The 20962-nt window shown below is 39.5% G+C and overlaps 1 protein-coding gene across 1 annotated transcript in view; it reads right to left on the bottom strand.

Annotated features, from left to right (window-relative positions):
* Positions 1-2271: 2271 nt before the first annotated feature.
* SLC41A2 (solute carrier family 41 member 2) overlaps positions 2272-20962 on the bottom strand; it is a 117294-nt gene continuing 98603 nt past the window's right edge. Inside the window, exon 11 of the mRNA XM_007447310.1 lies at positions 2272-2689. Coding sequence (XP_007447372.1) covers positions 2504-2689 — 186 coding nt within the window. The 3' untranslated portion in view covers positions 2272-2503. The remainder of the gene's footprint in view (positions 2690-20962) is intronic.

Raw genomic sequence — 20962 nt, 5'->3', positions numbered from 1 at the left:
TCACAGAAATAGCACTGGCTTAGGAGACTGGAGACCTGTACTTAATCACAATGTGGGTACTCTGTAGCTGTGCAACATTAAAAATGTACCTTCTCTGATTTTCAGTTTCTTCTGCTGTAAAATAGAGATAGGAATATCTACCTGACCTATTTCACATGTACTGTTGTGAGTACTAAATAATACATGTATTTGAATGTGTTTTGGAATATGTAATGCACTAAAGTTGTTGGTAAATGCTTTAAAAATGTGGTTTGCTGTGCACTTCTCTAGGTTAAAAAAATGAAAATAGAAATCACTGGGAAACATAAATCCTTCTGAATCATATAGCCCAAATGTAAATAAGTAATTTACAAATACTTTACAATAAAATCAAAGAAATTATTCATGGATATTTTAAAAATAAAAAATCTTGCAGCTAAATATTCATCAACTTAATCATTCTTTCTTTTATAAGAATGTTCACTATGTGACAATATAACTCTCCAAAGGAGAAATTCTATAATTAGTTCAGATCTCTGCCTCAGTAGCTTCATTATAAGGCAGAAGAGTGGAATAAAGTTTCAAAATAAGCAAAAATATATAACTCTAAACCACAGTCCCCTTATTTTAAAGAGCTTAATAGGAACACTTCCCCCAATATATTTATAAACAACCTACTACTTATATAATGTTAACACTAATTGACAACTTAAACCACACAATCAAAGTCAATGTGCATTTCTTCTTCCCTTTATCAGTTAAATGATTAAATATCTGACAGTCTTGAGAGATTCCACTGCATTTTTTAAAAAATGAACTATATGTAATATAAAAATGCTTACCTATTGAATAACTAAGGTGTTGGTCAAGTGTTCAGAATACAGAGTTTTAGAAAAATATTTGAGAAACATAGCAGTATACCTGATAGTCTCCCACGTAGAAATCAGCCTGTGCAAACAGATGATGTGCACAGGCATGAACAATAACCAAAGTAACCCCACCAATTTCTCCTTTAAAATGGTAAGCGTACCAGTTTCAATAGAGTTCTTAAGAGGAGCGAATGAATCATTTGCTCATTCTAAATCTTATGATAGCTTGGTTATATTAAATGGTACAGTTTTTTTTTTTTTTTTTTTTTTTTTCTTTTTTGCGGTACACGGGCCTCTCACTGTTGTGGCCTCTCCCATTGCGGAGCACAGGCTCCGGACGCGCAGGCTCAGCAGCCATGGCTCAGGGGCCCAGCCGCTCCGCGGCACGTGGGATCTTCCCAGACCGGGTCACGAACCCGGGTCCTCTGCATCGGCAGGCGGACTCTCAACCACTGCACCACCAGGGAAGCCCAAATGATACAGTTTTTTTTAATGAAAAGAAAGTATTAATTATAAGGTAGGTAACAAATACTAAATTCTGGCCAGTAGCAAAATTTTTGCACCACGACAAAAGCATACCAATAAAATGCACTAAAGAATAACCACAGAATGCTAATATCCCACTATGATCTTTGCTATCAACAATTTTTAGCAAAGATTTAGCTCTCCATCAAAAGCTTCTGTCTCTCTCTTTCACACACCACACACACACACACACACACACGCACACACAAGCACGCATGATTTCTCACACCATCTTGTTTCTACAAACACAGCTCAGGTTGTCTTATTTTGGACTATTAAGTCTTCAGAAAAAGATCAACATTCTTTCAACAAATCAATGATCAAAAATGACCCACTGATGGGACATCCCTGGCGGTCCAGTGGTTAGCACTCTGAGCACGGGTTTGATCCTTGGTCAGGCAACGAAGAGCCCGCATGCCACATGGCACGGCCAAAAAAAAAAAAAAAAAATGACCCATTGCTTTCATTAAAGGCCATTCTGTGTTTAAAGGGTAGCCTGTTGAGAACTTGCAGAGTTGAAATTAAATTAGCATCAGCACAGGGAAATTCATACAAACAGGTAAAAGTGAGTAAAAGTGAGTTTATCTCATACTCAGCAGAACATATTGAGGTCAGGTTAGGAGCAAAAAGTAATTGGTAAATGGATCCTCAGCTGGCAGAGAAGTGGGCATAGTTAGAACTATTACACGCTTGGTTGGGCCGCTTTCATTTTAAAGTCTGCTTTGCAGTACAACACATCTGTGAGACAAGAAAGGCTAAACCAGAACTCTGTTTCCTTTAACGTGGCATTATGAGTTAAACAGTAATACATTACATTTCTGCTACGTCTGTGGTTTTAAAATTATTCATTGTAAACATCCTATATTCTTTCCTATTTATTTCAGAGCTTGAGTCTATGTCTATGTCAAATTATCATTTATTCTATGAAAAGCAGCACAAATACTGTTCATTCTGGTTTCAGCACAAATTCTTTAAAAATAAAATGTGAAGGCCATTTAATGGAATCAGGGCCAAATGAAGATTACCCTTGCAGAAGTCAAACTACTGAAATAAAATTTTTGAAAAAGAGCTATAAGTGGTTGTCTTTGTGTTTTCCTCCTTGGTAACTTGAGAGCGGTTTGTAGGATTTATTAGTCTCCAACATCTCCATCTCGATCTCCGATAAGCCAAAGAAAATGAAAACTTAAGGCTAACAAGGCTGTCCCGAGCAGATCACCCAGTGCCGTCAGATAGGGGATGGAGAAGCTATCCGGGTCCTTTCCTTTCCTCCAGAAATGGTGGACCATCCAGTCAGCAATCCACAGCAAGGTAAACACCTAGAAGAGAGCACCAAAGATTACTCCTGTTGCCTGTACAGTCCTAGCCCAGTAAACACGGCCATAAGCCTGAGCCACTGCTCTCTGAAGGGAACAGAATGCGTCTAAGTCAAGAACCTCACTGGAAAAGAAGAGTTAATTGACAGTAACATTTTCTTTTCACAAGAAACATACTATGTATTGCTGCAATTAATAAAGTTTTTCTTCAACTTGTCACATATACCTTCTCATTTTCTTCTAGGCTTCCCCAAACCACCATGTTCCTTATATTTAATAGTATATTGTACATTTTGCCAAATCACTGTTGTTTCAACTTCTTCCTATATGATAAATCTGTGAAGAAGGAAGAAGACATACAAAGAAGGAAATAAAAATAAGGAATAACATTCTCCTATTGCAGGTGCCATCAAATAAAAAAAAGATGGAGAACCGACCATTTACTTACTAATTATAAGGCCATTGGTGGCTAGTCAAGGAAAACTTCGGTTCAATGGTAAGAACAGTCACCAGAAGGTAAGTGCACTGAGGAATGACTTGTTGATAGATACAGATATATTTATAGATAGATAGGGTCAAAATATTTCAAAGGGCTATTCAAACACTAAGGTGATATAAGTAAGTATTTTCTAGGATATCATGAATATTAAGACCTTTGTAATGCTTTGAATTTGGGGATCAGATAAATGATTTTTTTTTTTCATCCATTTAGAGTAAGAGGATTCTCTAGTTTTCAAACAGCTAAAGTATTAAAAGGGATTTGGGATTAGAGAGGTTAACATTCACTGGTTTGGGACAAGTTGGCAAGTACAGGATACTGGTTAAGAGCATATCTCTATACCTGCTGGCTAACTATAGGCAAGTTACTTAACCTCTTTATGTCTCTAAATGAACATTAGAGATGATAATGGCATCTACTCTCATGAGCACGTTGTGAGGATTAAATAATAGACTGAGTAATTCAGTGCCTGGCACACAATACACTTTCAACAGACGTCTGCCATTAGTTGATTTTAACCGTGTCATTGCTATTACTTTGCTATTTGTGGTAGTGAGAACACTGGTACGTAAAGGAGGAAGCCCGCCTAGGTCTAGCCGAGCCCAGGGTCTGTGACCTTTTACTACTCTGACAAGTAGGCCATGAAGGTGAGGTGTCTGCCTTGGGTTCCAAACTTCTGTGCTGTGGTTTAGCTCTGACACCTTTTCCAGGAAGGATGGTGGCTTGTCCAAGCTAAGAACCATATACTTAATCCAAAGGAGGGAACTTCACATGTCTTTGGACATCAGTCAGAGAGAGAGGTTGTACTTTTAAGTCCTGTTTTCTTTTGTAGGAGGCTGGTTCTTCCTTAGTGTTTCATGGCAAAGGCTGTTTTGGAATCATATTGTCCTGTTCTTCAGGACAATCTGCTTTGCGTGTGGAGGAAGCACGGAATGTTAGAAATAATCCTGGATTTGGAAGTCATAAGATCTGGATTTGATTTCCACTTTGGCCATTTATCAGCTATATGACTCTGGGCAAGCTTCTTACCATTAACCCTCAATTTCCTCATTTGAGGAGAACAAAACCAAAATGGGCCTCATATCTGCCATACTTACTTTGAAATAATTAATAAGAGCCTCAGTTTAGGAAGATGAAGAGAAAGGTAAAAAGGCAGCACAGTCTCAAGTTACATTAATAAAAGCACAGTGTACAGACCGAGAGAGTGTCACCCACTGGAGCCTGGATGGGTCAGGCCACACCTCGCAAGTGTGTTAGGAATTTGTTCACCCCTGTGCTTCCGGCACCTAGCAGAGTGACTAGCTCACAAAGTAGACCCTTGATATCTGACTGATGGCATAAAAATCAGCGGGAGACAAGGTCATTCATATAAGAGACTCCTATGAGAACAAGAACTGTTTGTCCTGGGCAAGGAGGGCAGGAGGTGTAAACTTAAGAAGGTTATTGTTTCAGGAGACACTGGCTTATAACACACAGTGTCATAGGGTAGAGCTTTAAGGTAAAGGGTAAAAGTTACCAAAAGTTACCAAAACAACTTAAAAAAAAAAAAAACCAATTTGGGCTGTCTATATATGTAACAAATTATGTAGTAAACTCTGTATTACTGGAGTATATGAAGGTTCAATAAAGAAATTTTTTGATTGTGTAAGTAATATGTGCTGGAGGAAACAAAATTTTTAAAGAGAATGAGGGTAGCTATTTTCTCTGGGATTGGCAGGAAATACAAACAAATAAATCCATATTGTATATTTTTTATAACATTATGTATTTATATATTAATAATATGAGTATATTTATATAAATTTATATAACATACATCATACATATGTGATATATAATTTACTAATTCGTGGTATAACATTTACACTGAATGGGAGATTTGTCTAGAACGGGGGTTGGCAAACTATAGCCCATGGGCCAAATTCAACCTGCTGCCTGTTTTTTGTAAATAAAATTTTATTGGAACACAACTCTACCCATTTGCTTACTTATTGTGTATTTAGTCTATTATTTAATCCTCACAACCTTCTTATTAAGTAGGTACTGTTATCATCTCTAATGTTCACTTGGAGAAGGTGAGTCAGAGAGGGTAAGAAAACTGTTTTAGTACTACGATGACAGAATTATGTAGTTGGGACAGAGACCATATGGTCCACAAACACAAAATAGAGCTAAAATGGCATCCTTACCTCATACTCCCAAATAAATTCCAGGTTAAAGACAAATATAAAAAGCAATACTTGGACTTCCCTTGTGGCACAGTGGTTAAGAGTCCACCTGCTAATGCAGGGGACACAGGTTCGAGCCCTGGTCTGGGAAGATCCCACATGCCGTGGAGCAACTAAGCCCATGGACCACAACTACTGGGCCTGTGCTCTAGAGCCCGCAAGCCACAACTACTGAGCCGGCGCACCTAAAGCCCGGGCTCTGCAGTAAGAGAAGCCACCATAATGAGAAGCCCGCGCAATGCAACGAAGAGTAGCCCCCGCTCGCCGCAACTAGAGAAAGCCCGCGTGCAGCAATGAAGACTCAACGCAGCCAAAAATAAATAAATAAATTTATTAAAAAAAAAACAAACAAATATCTGCCTAGGCATATCTTACCAAAAAAAAAGCAATACTCAAAAAGTTTTATAAGAAAATGTAAGAGAAGGTCTTTAAGACCTTGATGTAGGGAATGATTTCATAAATAAAATGCATAATATATTAAAGGAACTGTTTATAACTTACATTAAAGATTCCTGTGGTTCAATAAATACCATAAATAAAGTTAAAAATCATTCCCCAGGCTTGGAAAAAAATCTCTTCACTACACATAACTGACAAAAAAATTAGTATTCAAATACTAAGAGAATATCCAGAGAACTCCTACAGTTCATTAGAAAAAGAAACAATCCAACAGAATAGAAGAGGGAACCTAAAGCTCTAATAAACATGAAAAGATGCCTGACCTCACTAGTAATATGGGGATGTAAATTAAAACCACACTAAACTCCGTTTCATATCTATCTGACTGGCAGAAATCACCTTTTAAACAACAATAATAGTGAACCTTGTTTTTGAAATGGACCTTTATGGGGCCATGCGGTATTCAAAGAGGTTAACGTGTATGAACTGATTTAATTTTCAAAACACCTCTGTAAAATGCTATCGGTTTTTACTATCCCTCTTTGAGGTACGAGGAAACAAAGGCATTTGTAGAGTATAGGAAGTCTGCCCAAGATCACGCAGCTCACAGGGAGTCAGGCTCAAACTCATCCACTCAAGTTTAGTCTAACACTAAAGCCCAAGTTCTCATCCATCAGTGACGTACATTGTCTTGGTAAAAAAGAACTCCACGTTGGCAACATTCACAATTATTAATACTTTGGAGAGCAATGTGGCACTGCGTGTTAAGTGTGAAGATGTGCAGCTCCTTAGTTCAGCAATTCCACTAGAAACAATGATTTTTTTCCCTCTTGCAACCCTAAAAGGGTAAAACTATGTAGGCTAAAGGAGGCTAGCCTAAGGGGCTCTGCTGGGCCCAGGTCCCATGTGGCTACCCAAGGACAAGGAAGACCAATATCTTGGTGTACTATACGCATGCATACTAAGAGAGATGTGCAAGGATATTCACTGCATCACTGTTGTAAAAGCCGAAAATAGGAAATAACCTGAAATGTCTATTGAAACAAGAAGGGCTAAGTTAACTCTTAGGTCATACAACTGAACACTTATATAGAAGCTAAAATGAATGAAAAAGAGAGACTTCCCTGGTGGTGTAGTGGATAAGACTCTGCGCTCCCAATGCAGGGGGCACAGGTTCGACCCCTGGTCATGGAACTGGATCCCACATGCATGCCGCAACTAAGAGTTCTCATGCCACAACTAAGGAGCTGGTGAGCTCCAACTAAGGAGCCCTGGAGCTGCAACTAAGGAGCCTGCCTGCTGCAACTAAGGAGCCCATGTGCTGCAACTAAGGAGCTGGCAAGCCACCACTAAGGAGCCTGCCTGCTGCAACTAACACCTGGTGCAACCAAATAAATAAATATTTGAAAAATAAATAAATAAAATGAATGAAAAGAGCTACATGAATTAATATGAGTATGTCTCAAAAGCGTAAGGCTGAATGAAAAAAGCAGTATAAATAAATGATTCTAATAAGGTTTATAAATATTAAAAACAATACGTTATTTATAGATACACACATCTGTAGCAATAGTATAAAAACATGCATGGCAACGATACATACCAATTTAGAATGCTAATAACTGCTAGGAAGAGAATGAAATAAGACCAGGAAGGGATATCTAGAGGCACCAACCATAGGTATGATGTATTTTTATTGAGCATTTTGAAATAGTTGCTTAAATAATTTGCTAATGGTTGATAAAGCTGGGTGGTAATTACATGGTTATCTTATTTCCTATCATTTCCTGTACATTTGTGTTTCGTAATACAAAGTGTAACCAGCTGGGGCAGCGGTAGCTCACTGACCAGGGCTGCCTGGGCTACTACTTAAATACCTACCCAGGGGGATGCCTGAGAAAGGAAGGCAGTAAGTATGCCCTGTAGAATCCATGACAAGTTTGGACTTGTAAGGACCAAGTAGAACTGAGGCTAACACCAAAGGATTATTTTAAAGTCTGTGAATGACTTTTCACGAAGATGGCGCCGCAGGGGAAGATGGAAGCCCCTGACCTCCCAAAGCTGAAGCCAAAACAAAGGCTTTGAAGGTCAAGAAAGGCATCCACAGCAACAAAAAAAGATCTGGATGTCATCCGCCTTCTGATGGCCCAAAACACTGTGGCTCAGGAAGCAGCCCAAATATCCTCAGAAGAGCGCCCCTAGGAGAAACAAGCTTGACCACTACACCATCACCAAGTTGCCCCTCACCAGTGAGTCAGCCATAAAGAAAACAGAAGACAACAAGCAACACACTGATGTTCACTGTGGATGTCAAGGCCAACAAGCACCAAATTAAACAGGCTGTGAAGAAGCTCTATGACACTGACGTGGCCACAAGGTCAACAACCTGATCAGGCCTGACGGAGAGAAGAAGAAATATGTTCGACTGGCTCCTGACTACGAGGCTTTGGATGTTCCCAGCAAAAGTGGGATCATTCAAACTGTGTCCAGCTGGCTAATTCTAAATATAAAAGTTTTGACTATAAAAAAAAATAAAAGTCTGTGAATGGAGTAAGCAAATGTCTGCAATCTCTCATCATTCTTTCAACTGTCCTGCCCAGGTGGGAGAATAAAGGGATGTATTCTAGAGAAACTGAATGGGAATGACTCAGGTCTCAAGGATACCAGACACTGCGAGGTATTGGCAGAGGATGAGGATGAATTGGAAGTCTGCATAGTTAACAGTGGTATTCTTTCAGACCTTTATTTTGTTCCAAGAACAGAGGCAGGCGGGAGTATAACTCCCCAGAGAGGAGGTTAGATGTTCAAACTTGGAGGGCTGTCCGTGAAATGGCCAACTACCCCCGATCCTCCAACAGTAAAGTGCCCAGTCAACAGCCTTCTCCCACCTCCAAGCTACTTAACCTCTCCATGCCTCAGTTGCCTTCCTGTACAATAGGGAAAAAAATCCCTCTCTCACAGAGATGATGAGATGAGCATTAAACAGGGCAGAGCACTTAGAACAGTGCTGGACACATAGAAAGACCATAATAACTATTTGCTATGAATTAAAAGAAACCAAGTCATATATGAGTAACAAGAATCTGACTTTTCAACAGCTGCACTAGTAGAAAAGGGAGCAATACCTTCAAAATCCTGGGAGAAGAGTATTTCCAGTCTATAAGTCTGTTCCCAATTTATTAACTGAGTGTTGAGGGTAAACTATAGTCATCTTAAGACATGCAGGCACTCAGAAAAATTCTCCCATGTTCTCTTTGGAACTTTCTTGAAAATGTTTTGATGCAAAATGAGGGAGAGAACCAAGAAAGAGAAAGACCTGAGATCCAGAAAATAGAAATGCCAACCTAAGAGAGAGTGAGGGAAACCTCCAGGGGAAAAGCTGTGCAGTGGGCTGGCGACAGAGTCCAAATAGAGCTAGAGGGTGGACTGCTCTGGAAATGAAGTCCCAGGATAAAGGCAAATTGGTAAATTTTCTGATATAACAGAGTTGGGGGAAGGGATTAATTATAGGTGGGTGATAGTTGTGACGGAACACTTGAAAAAAATTAAGGATAGGGCTTCCCTGATGGCGCAGTGGTTGAGAGTCCACCTTCCGATGCAGGGGACACAGGTTTGCGCCCCGGTCCAGGAAGATCCCACGTGCCGCGGAGGGGCTGGGCCCGTGAGCCATGGCCGCTGAGCCTGAGCGTCCGGAACCTGTGCTCCGCAGCGGAAGAGGCCACAACAGTGAGAGGCCCGTGTACCGCAAAAAAAAAAAAAAAAAAAAAATTAAGGATAGGTATAAAGAAAACTATGTGAGTGAAAAAATAGGGCAATTATCTCCAGAAAAAATTGAAGAGAGATAAAAAGAAAGGAAATATATTGCAATACATAATGTGGCTCTGTGATAAAGGATATTTACAGCCATACAATATAAATAATATTTATTAAATAAAAATTGAGCATTACTACATTAGGAGGATGAAAGTTGGGGAAATAAGGCATAGAGTAAGATAGCTAAATGATAACCATAGGTCCACAGATAATTTTTTTAAATTAGCAATCCAAGTACAATATAGAGCTAAATAACAGCAGATAGCTGAAGGAGCTCTGGAGGACTATTAGTACTGAGCATTTTACTCCCCCCAACATGTAAAATATCTTTTGTTAACATACATAAAATATCTTTTTTCAATAGGTGATGCATACATGAAGTATGCGTGAAGTAAATTTAATGTAACTGGTCTTAAAATATTAAATAGAATAAAATGAATATAATTAAATAGAATAGAAGGTACCAGCATGTAAGAAAAAAGAAAGTACCAGCATGTACCACACACAGTAAGAATATTTCATAAAACTTTAATTTCAGCTATGAAATTACATATATTTATCTATAGATAAAATATATAAATATGCATGCATTTATTTAAATATAAACATATTTCTTACTGAGGTCAAAAACATTTGAAAGCTACTGATCTAACATGTACATCTTACCTGTTGTATTCTAGGGATCTAACATGTAAATCCCTGGAAGGGGAAAACCATGTCTTCTTTCTATTTGATCTCTTGGTTTCTGGCAAAATACTTATACAGGATAAGTCTGAAACCAACGGCTGGTGTTGAAGGGGCTCTACCACTGAACAACTGTGTTACTGTCAACAAGTGAAAAAACCTCTAAGTCTTAGTTTCCTCATCTCTGAAATGAGACTCACAGGCTAGTTGCAGAAGTGAAACAAGATAATACATGTAAAGGGTTAAGCAAATGTTCGGTACATAGTAAGTACTCAATAAATATTAGTGCCATCATCATTGATTATCAATTTTTACACTGTCTCAGAATTTACCACCTTTATTTAAAAGGTTATTGGAATAGAGGCATGGCTTTTCACCTTTCTGAGCCTTAGTCTGGGCTTCTTTAAGATGGATGAATTTGTAAAAAAAATAAAAAATAAAAATAAAGACAGAGAAACTCAAAAAAAAAAGATGGATGAATTGGGAGAGACCTCCAAGATGGCGGAAGAGTAAAACGTGAAGATCACCTTCCTCCCGACAAATACATCAGAAATACTTCTACATATGGAACAGCTCCTACAGAACACCTACTGAACGTTGGCAGAAGACCTCAGAGCTCCCAAAAGGCAAGAAACTCTCCAGGAACCTGGGTAGGGCAAAAGAAAAAAGAAAAAACAGAGACAAAAGAATAGGAACGGGACCTGCACCAGTGGGAGGGAGCCGTGAAGGAGGAAAGGTCTCCACACACTAGGAAGCCCCTTCGCGGGCGGAGACTGCGGGAGGCGGAGCGGGGAGCTTCGGAGCCGCGGAGGACAGCACAGCAACAGGGGTGCGGAGGGCAAAGCGGAGAGATTCCCGCACAGAGGATCGGGGCCGACCGGCGCTCACCAGCCCGAGAGGCTTGTCTGCTCCCCCGCCGGGGCGGGCGGGGCTGGGAGCTGAGGCTCGGGCTTCGGAGGTCAGATCCCAGGGAGAGGACCGGGGTTGGCTGTGTGAACACAGCCTGAAGGGGGCTAGTGCGCCACGGCTAGCCGGCAGGGAGTCCGGGAAAAAGTCTGGAGCTGCCTAAGAGGCAAGAGACCATTGTTTCCGGGTGCGTGAGGAGAAGGGATTCAGAGCACCGCCTAAACGAGCTCCAGAGACAGGCGTGGGCTGGGGCTCTCAGCATGGACACCAGAGACGGGCATGAAATGCTAACGCTGCTTCTGCGGCCACCAAGAAGCCTGTGTGCGAGCACAGGTCACTCTCCACACCTCTCCTCCGGGGAGCCTGTGCAGCCCGCCACTGCCAGGGTCCCGTGATCCAGGGACAACTTCCCCGGAGAACTCACGGAGCGCCTCAGGATAGTGCAACGTCAGGCCAGCCTCTGCCTCCGCAGGCTTGCCCTGCACTCCGTACCCCTCCATCCCCCCAGCCTGAGTGAGCCAGAGCCCCCGAATCAGCTGCTCCTTTAACCCCGTCCTGTCTGAGTGAAGAACAGACGACCTCAGGCGATCTACAGAGGCGGGGCCAAATCCAAAGCTGAACCCCGGGAGCTGTGCAAACAAAAAAGAGAAAGGGAAATTTCTCCCAGCAGCCTCAGGAGCAGCGGATTAAATCTCCACAATCAACTTGATGTACCCTGCATCTGTGGAACACCTGAATAGACAATGAATCATCCCAGAGTTGAGGCGGTGGAGTTTGGGAGCAACGATATATATACATATTTTTTCCTCTTTCTCTTTTTGGGAGTGTGTATGTGTATGCTTTTTTGTGTGATTTTTCTGTATAGCTTTGCTTTTACCATTTATCCTGGGTTCTGTCTGTCCGTTTTTGTTTGTTTGTTTAGTATAGTTTTTAGCAGTTGTTATCATTCATGGATTTGTTTTGGTTGTTCCTTCTTTTTTTTTTCTTTTTTAATTACTTTTAATTTTTTTATCTTTAATAATTATTCTTTAATAACTTTTATTTATTTATCTTCCTTCCTCCCTCCGTCCGTCCCTCCCTCCCTCTCTCTCTCTTTCTCTCTTTCTTTCTTTCTTGCTGGGTGTCAGGCTTGTGCCTCTGAGGTGGGAGAGCCGAGTTCAGGACATTTGTCCACCAGAGACCTCCCAGCTCCATGTAATATCAATGGCGAAAGCTCTCCCAGAGATCTCCATCTCAACGCTAACCCAGCTCTACTCAATGACCAGCAAGCTACAATGCTGGACACCCTATGCCAAACAACTATGAAGACAGGAACACAACCCCAACCATTAGCAGAGAGGCTGCCTAAAATCATAATAAGTTCATATACACCCCAAAACATACTACCGGATGTAGACCTGCCCACAAGAAAGACAAGATCCAGCCTCATCCTCCAGAACACAGGCACCAGTCCCTCCACCAGGAAGCCTACACAACCCACCTAACCAACCTCAGCCACTGGAGGCAGACACCAAAAACAATGGGAACTACAAACCTGCAGCCTGCAAAAAAGGAGACCCCAAGTGTAGTAAGTAAAGCAAAATGAGAAGACAGAAACACACAGCAGATGAAGGAGCAAGGTAAAAACCCACCAAACCAAACAAATGAAGAGGAAATAGGCAGTCCACCTGAAAAACAATTCAGAGTAATGATAGTAAAGATGATGCAAAATCTTGGAAATAGAATGGAGAAAATACAATAAACATTTAACAAGGATCTAGAAGAACTAAAGAGCAAACAAACAATGACGAGCAACACAATAAATGAAATTAACAATTCTCTGGGGGCTTCCCTGGTGGCGCAGTGGTTGAGAGTCTGCCTGCCGATGCAGGGGACACGGGTTCGTGCCCCGGTCCAGGAGGATCCCACATGCCGCGGAGTGGCTGTGCCCGTGAGCCATGGCTGCTGAGCCTGCGTGTCCGGAGCCTGTGCTCTGCAATGGGAGAGGCCACAACAGTGAGAGGCCCGAGTACTGCAAAAAAAAAAAAAAAATTCTCTGGAAGGAATCAATAGCGGAATAACTGAGGCAGAAGAACGGATAAATGAGCTGGAAGATAAACTAGTGGAAATAACTACTGCAGAGCAGAATAAAGAAAAAAGAATGAAAAGAATTGAGGACAGTCTCAAGGACCTCTGGGACAACATTAAATGCACCAACATTCGAATTATAGGGGTCCCAGAAGAAGAGAAAAAGACAGGGACTGAGAAAATATTTGAAGAGATTATAGTTGAAAACTTCCATAATATGGGAAAGGAAATAGTCAGTCAAGTCCAGGAAGCACAGAGAGTCCCATACAAGATAAATCCAAGGAGAAACACACCAAGACACATATTAATCAAACTAACAAAAAATAAATACAAAGAAAACATATTAAAAGCAGCAAGGGAAAAGCAACAAATAACATACAAGGAAATCCCCATAAGGTTAACAGCTGATCTTTCAGCAGAAACTCTGCAAGCCAGAAGGGAGGGGCAGGACATATTTAAAGTGATGAAAGGGAAAACCTACAACCAAGATTACTGTACCCAACAAGGATCTTATTCAGATCTGACAGAGAAATTAAAACCTTTACAGACGAGCAAAAGCTAAGAGAATTCAGCACCACCAAACCAGATTTACAATAAATGCTACAGGAACTTCTCTAGCCAGGAAACACAAGAGAAGGAAAAGACCTACAATAACAAACCCCAAACAATTAAGAAAATGGTAAATGGTACATATCGATGATTACCTTAAATGTAAATTGATTAAATGCTCCAACCAAAAGACACAGACTGGCTGAATGGATATGAAAACACGACCCATATATATGCTGTCTAAAAGAGACCCACTTCAGACCTAGGGACACATACAGACTGAAAGTGAGGGGATGGAAAAAGATATTCCACGCAAATGGAAATCAAAAGAAAGCTGGAGGAGCAATTCTCATATCAGAGAAAATAGGCTTTAAAATAAAGGCTATTACAAGAGACAAAGAAGAACACTACATAATGACCAAGGGATGAATCCAAGAAGAAGATATAACAATTGTAAATATTTATGCACCCAACATAGGAACACCTCAGTACATAAGGCAAGTGCTAACAGCCATAAAAGGGGAAACTGACAGTAACACAATCATGGTAGGGGACTTTAACATACCACTTTCACCAATGGACAGATCATCCAAAGTGAAAATAAATAAGGAAACACAAGCTTCAAATGATACATTAAACAAGATGGACTTAATTGATATTTATAGGACACTCCATCCAAAAACAGCAGATTACACCTTCTTCTCAAGTGCTCACGGAACATTCACCAGGATCGATCATATCTTGGGTCACAAATCAAGCCTTAGTAAATTTAAGAAAATTGAAATTCTATCAAGTATCTTTTCCGACCACAATGCTATGAGACTAGATATCAATTACAGGAAATATATCTGTAAAAAATACAAACACATGGAGGCTAAACAATACACTACTAAATAACCAAGAGATTACTGAAGAAATCAAAGAGGAAATTAAAAAATACCTAGAAACAAATCACAATGAAAACACGATGACCCAAAACCTATGGGATGCAGCAAAAGCAGTTCTAAGAGGGACGTTTATAGCGATACAATCCTACCTCAAGAAACAAGAAACATCTCAAATAAACAACCTAACCTTACACCTAAAGCAATTAGAGAAGGAAGAACCAAAAAACCCCAAGTTAGCAGAAGGAAAGAAATCATAAAGATCAGGTCAGAAATAAATGAAAAAGAAATGAAGAAAACAATAGCAAAGATCAATAAAACTAAAAGCTGGTTCTTTGAGAAGATAAACAAAATTGATAAACCATTAGCCAGACTCATCAAGAAAAAAAGGGAGAAGACTCAAATCAACAGGATTAGAAATGAGAAAAGAGAAGTAACAACTGACACTGCAGAAATACAAAGGATCATGAGAGATGACTACAAGCACCTATATGCCAATAAAATGGACAACCTGGAAGAAATGGACAAATTCTTAGAAAAGCACAACCTTCTGCGACTAAATCAGGAAGAAACAGAAAATATAAACAGACCAATCACAAGCACTGAAATTGAGACTGTGATTAAAAATTTTCCAACAAACAAAAGCCCTGGACCAGATGGCTTCACAGGTGAATTCTATCAAACATTTAGAGAAGACCTAACACCTATCCTTCTCCAACTCTTCCAAAATGTAGCAGAGGGAGGAACACTCCCAAACTCATTCTACGAGAGCACCATCACCCTGATACCAAAACCAGACAAAGGTGCCACAAAGAAAGAAAACTACAGGCCAATATCACTGATGAACACAGAAGCAAAAATCCTCAAAAAAATACTAGCAAACAGAATCCAGCAGCACACTAAAAGGATCATACACCATGATCAAGTGGGGTTTATTCCAGGAATGCAAGGATTCTTCCATATATGCAAATCAATCAATGTGCTACACCATATTAACAAATTGAAGGAGAAAAACCATATGATCATCTCAATAGATGCAGAAAAAGCTTTTGACAAAATTCAACACCCATTTATGATAAAAACCCTTCAGAAAGTAGGCATAGAGGGAACTTACCTCAACATAATAAAGGCCATATATGACAAACCCACAGCCAACACATCATTCTCAGTGGTGAAAAACTGAAACCATTTCCACAAAGAATAGGAACAAGACACGGTTGCCCACTCTCACCACTATTATTCAACATAGTTTTGGAAATTTTAGCCACAGCAATCAGAGTAAAAAAGGAAATAAAAGGAATCCAAATCAGAAAAGAAGAAGTAAAGCTGTTACTGTTTGCAGATGACCTGATACTGTACACAGAGAATCCTAAAGATGCTACCAGAAAACTACTAAAGCTAATCAATGAATTTGGTAAAGTAGCAGGATACAAAATGAATGCACAGAAATCTCTTGCATTCCTATACACTAATGATGAAAAAACTGAAAGAGAAATTAAGGAAACACTCCCATTTACCACTGCAACAAAAAGAATAAAATACCTAGGAATAAACCTACCTAAGGAGAGAAAAGACCTGTATGCAGAAAACTATAAGACACTGATTGAAGAAATTAAAGATGATAGAAACAGATGGAGAGATATACCATGTTCTTGGATTGGAAAAATCAACATTGTGAAAATGACTATACTACCCAAAGCAATCTATAGATTCAATGCAATCCCTATCAAACTACCACTGGCATTTTTCACCAAACTAGAACAAAAAATTTCACAATTTGTATGGAAACACAAAAGACCCCGAATAGCCAAAGCAATCTTGAGAAAGAAAAACAGAGCTGGAGGAATCAGGCTCCCCGACTTCAGACTATACTCAAAGCTACAGTAATCAAGACAGTATGGTACTGGCACAAAAACAGAAATATAGATCAGTGGAACAGGATAGAAAGCCCAGAGTTAAACCCACACACATATGGTCACCTTATCTGTGATAAAGGAGGCAAGAACATACAATGGAGAAAAGACAGACTCTTCAATAAGTGGTGCTGGGAATACTGGACAGCTACATGTAAAAGAATGAAATGAGAACACTCCCTAACACCATACACAAAAATAAACTCAAAATGGATTAAAGATCTAAATGTAAGGCCAGACACTATAAAACTCTTAGAGGAAAACATAGGCAGAACACTCTATGACATAAATCACAGCAAGATCCTTTTTGACCCACCTCCTAGAGGAATGGAAATAAAAACAAAAATAAACAAATGGGACCTAATGAAACTTAAAAGCTTTTGCACAGCAAAGGAAACTATAAACAAGATGAAAAGACAACCCTCAGAATGGGAGAAAATATTTGCAAACGAAGCAACGGACAAAGGATTCATCTCCAAAATTTCAAGCAGCTCATGCAGCTCAATATCAAAAAAACAAACAATCCAATCCAAAAATGGGCAGAAGATCTAAATAGACATTTCTCCAAAGAAGATATACAAATTGCCAACAAACACATGAAAGAATGCTCAACATCACTAATCATTAGAGAAATGCAAACCAAAACTACAATGAGGTATCACCTCACACCAGTCAGAAGAGCCATCATCAAAAAAATCTACAAACAATAAATGCTAGAGAGGGTGTGGAGAAAAGGGAACACTCTTGCACTGTTGGTGGGAATATAAACTGATACAGCCACTATGGAGAATAGTATGGAGGTTCCTTAAAAAAATAGAACTACCATACGACCCAGCAATCCCACTACTGGGCATATCCCCTGAGAAAACCATAATTCAAAAAGAGTCAGGTACCAAAATGTTCTTTGCAGCACTATTTACAATAGCCAGGACATGGAAGCAACCTAAGTGTCCACTGACGGATGAATGGATAAAGAAGATGTGGCACATATACACAATGGAATATTACTCAGCCATAAAAAGAAACGAAATTGAGGTATTTGTAGTGAGGTGGATGGACCTAGAGTCTGTCATACAGAATGAAGTAAGTCACGAAATAAAAAACAAATACCGTATGCTAACACATATACATGGAATCTAAGAAAGAAAAAAAAAAGGTTCTGAAGAACCTAGGGGCAGGACAGGAATAAAGACGCAGACGTAGAGAATGGACTTGAGGACACGGGGAGGGGGAAGGGTAAGCTGGGACAAAGTGAGAGAGTGGCATGGGCTTATATATACTACCAAATGTAAAATAGCTAGCTAGTGGGAAGCAGCTGCATAGCACAGGGAGATCAGCTCGGTGCTTTGTGACCACCTAGAGGGGTGGGATAGGGAGGGTGGGAGGGAGACGCAAGAGGGAGGGGATATGGAGATATATGTATACGTATAGCTGATTCACTTTGTTATAAAGAAGAAAGTAACACACCGTTGTAAAGCAATCATACTCCAATAAAGATGTTAAAAAAAAATGGATGAATTGTTGTCTCCACAGTCTGTTTTAGCTCTAAAGTACAAGGGTAAGAAATCTGTGGTCATAAACCACATAGTGATTGCTCTCCTTATCTCTGCATTTCTTCCTCCATCCCTCCCACATTCTTAGTCTCATAATTTAAGTTCCCTTCCCATGCAATTTCTTTTTAAAGGTATTGTGATGACTTAAAGGTCAAGCAGGTTTAAATTTATTAATTTTTTTACAAGTTAACAAGGATATCAGTGTTTCCTTGGAACACTGTGTATAAATGAATTATTAAAAGCACAGTATCAGATACTTCTTAATGAAACACGCTTTATTTTCAAACTAAATGATTATTTAAGGAATGTATTCTTTTTTACTGGGAAAACACATCCAAAATCTAACCAAGCGTAGACTGTATTTTACATGGTCTGTTTGTTTTTTATGAAATATGCACAACTTCTTTGGGTAAATATACCTCCTTAAAAGGCAACTTTGTTGCCCCAGCTAATTATGCATGTTCTAGATGTATTACTTGGAATTTAAATAAATATATAAAACACACGAATATATATTTGCTTTGGATGATTGATTCTCTCGGCCAGCTCATTCTCTGAGCTAGAATCAACATTCCCATCCACTAGCATCCCTTCAATGCCCCATTGCCAGTAACAGCCTTGTGTATCATGTGATGAAAGATGAGTTCTTTGGGAGAGGAGTGCTTAGAAATATGATACAAATAAACACCAGGAATAGCAAATTAGTACATTTCTTCCTAAGCCCTACAAAAGCTGAATTCATTTTCCCTATAAAAATATGCTTCCCTAATCCAGTTTCCGGACTGCTAATGCTACTCATTAAAATCTAATATTTAAATGTCGGCTAAGAATTTAGGATTATCAGTCAACAGGAATTCAATCTACTCCTGATATACAGATAAGATGTCTTTTTTTTGGCCTGAATTATTTTTGTGAGGTGGCAGGTGGGGGAAGGTAGGAAACAAACAAACCTTATTTCAAGGAGTCCCTAATAATCACCAAACTTCCCAAGGAGTCCATGGCACAAAAATGGTTAACACTTTCTGTCTAAAAGAAATCCTCAGAATGTGTTCAGGAGACAATATAACAATATTCACAGTCTTGATTTTTAATAGCAAAAAACTACAAACAACCTAAAAGTCCATTAAAAGAAGAACAAATCGGGCTTCGCTGGTGGCGCAGTGGTTGGGAGTCCGCCTGCCGATGCAGGGGACATGGGTTCATGCCCCAGTCTGGGAGGATCCCACATGCTGCGGAGCAGCTGGGCCTGTGAGCCATGGCCGCTGGGCCTGCACGTCCGGAGCCTGTGCTCCGCAGCGGGAGAGGCCACAGCAGTGAGAGGCCCGCGTACCGCAAAAAAAAAAAAAAGAAGAACAAATGAAAAAATCATGGAATATTTATACAATGGAATACTATATAACTAAAATAGATGAACAACAGTTACCCATATGAATGAATCCCACATACAATGCTGAGCAAAAGAAGAAAACCACTTAAACACAAATTCATTGATTCCATTTATAAATTTCAAAACCACGCAAAACTAAAACCATATATTTTTAGGTATCCAAATAAATGCATAATCATAGGGAAGAGCAAAAACTTTTTAGCCATACAATTCTGAATCAATAGTTTGCTTTGGGGAGGAGGGAGGAGCAGATAGGTAGCTTTAGAAGGTATAGGTACTAGGGTATTGGTAGTGTTATAATTCTTAAGCTGACTGGTGAGTGTCCTGGTGGTCACTGTATTATCACTCTTTATACCTTGTACATGTCATTATTGTTTATCTATTCAATATTTAATATGCAATTAAAAATTTTAAAGGGAATTCCCTGGTGGTCCAGTGGTTAGGACTCCACACTTCCTCTGCAAGGGGCACAGGTTCGATCCCTGGTCAGGGGACTAAGATCCTGCAAGTCGTGTGGCGTAGCCAAAAAAAAAAAAATTTTTTTTTAATACAATAATGTTTGGCTGGGAGTTCATTAACCCTGGCCTAGTGATCCTCCCTCATGTGACCATGTCATTCTGTTCCAATCATGCAAAGTACCAGTGATAGCCAATGTCACTTAATATTATGAAATGACAACCTGAAAATCAAGAAGAAAGTCAAACTAAAGATGTTTCTTAGTTTAGTAATAATAAGCAAAAAAGATGGAAATAAAACATATATAAACTGCTAGAGGAAACTAACATTTATTGACTGTCTCTTACATGCTAAATAAAATTACTTTAATGCTGTTAATATGCATAGAATATTAAGGAAAGATGCGATCAGCAGAGATCAGGCCCTGAACAACTTAGGTGTTCCCTCTTCACCTCTGCCTGTAGCCCAAAGATGGCTCTGCTTCTAATACCATCCCTTTTCAAGTAGGAAGACTTTGTTGCCCAGCAAAACATTTCACTGGAAAAAAGAATATTCATTCATTTAAACCTATTTATTGAATGCCTTTCTAATATATTAGTCAAGTTTGAGAAATAATTTTTTGAAGTAGCACACCAAAATATTTGTGGTGGGGTCTTGAGTACGGGGATTATGGACAATTTTACAATGATGAACATGTGTTGCTTTATGATAAGAGACAAAACTCAATAAACTAAAAAAAATCCCCATAAAACAAGACCAAAAACCACTTCCTTGTCTAAGCTCAGTATGGAGGTCTGTTTTTTCCCTTTACTAGGTGAGATATCATCTCAGAGAACAGATTTAAAAGGATAACTTTGAAATCTCTAGGAATTTAGTAATGGATATTGCTAGAAAATGAAACTACCTGAAAAAAATTTTAATTTCAGGTAAAAGGGAAA

This window comes from Lipotes vexillifer, unplaced genomic scaffold, assembly GCF_000442215.2.
Source record: "Lipotes vexillifer unplaced genomic scaffold, Lipotes_vexillifer_v1.1 scaffold1017, whole genome shotgun sequence".
Lineage (NCBI taxonomy): Eukaryota > Metazoa > Chordata > Mammalia > Artiodactyla > Lipotidae > Lipotes > Lipotes vexillifer.
The sequence above is the reverse complement of the archived record's forward strand: the minus strand, read 5'-3'. Positions and strand labels throughout refer to the sequence as shown.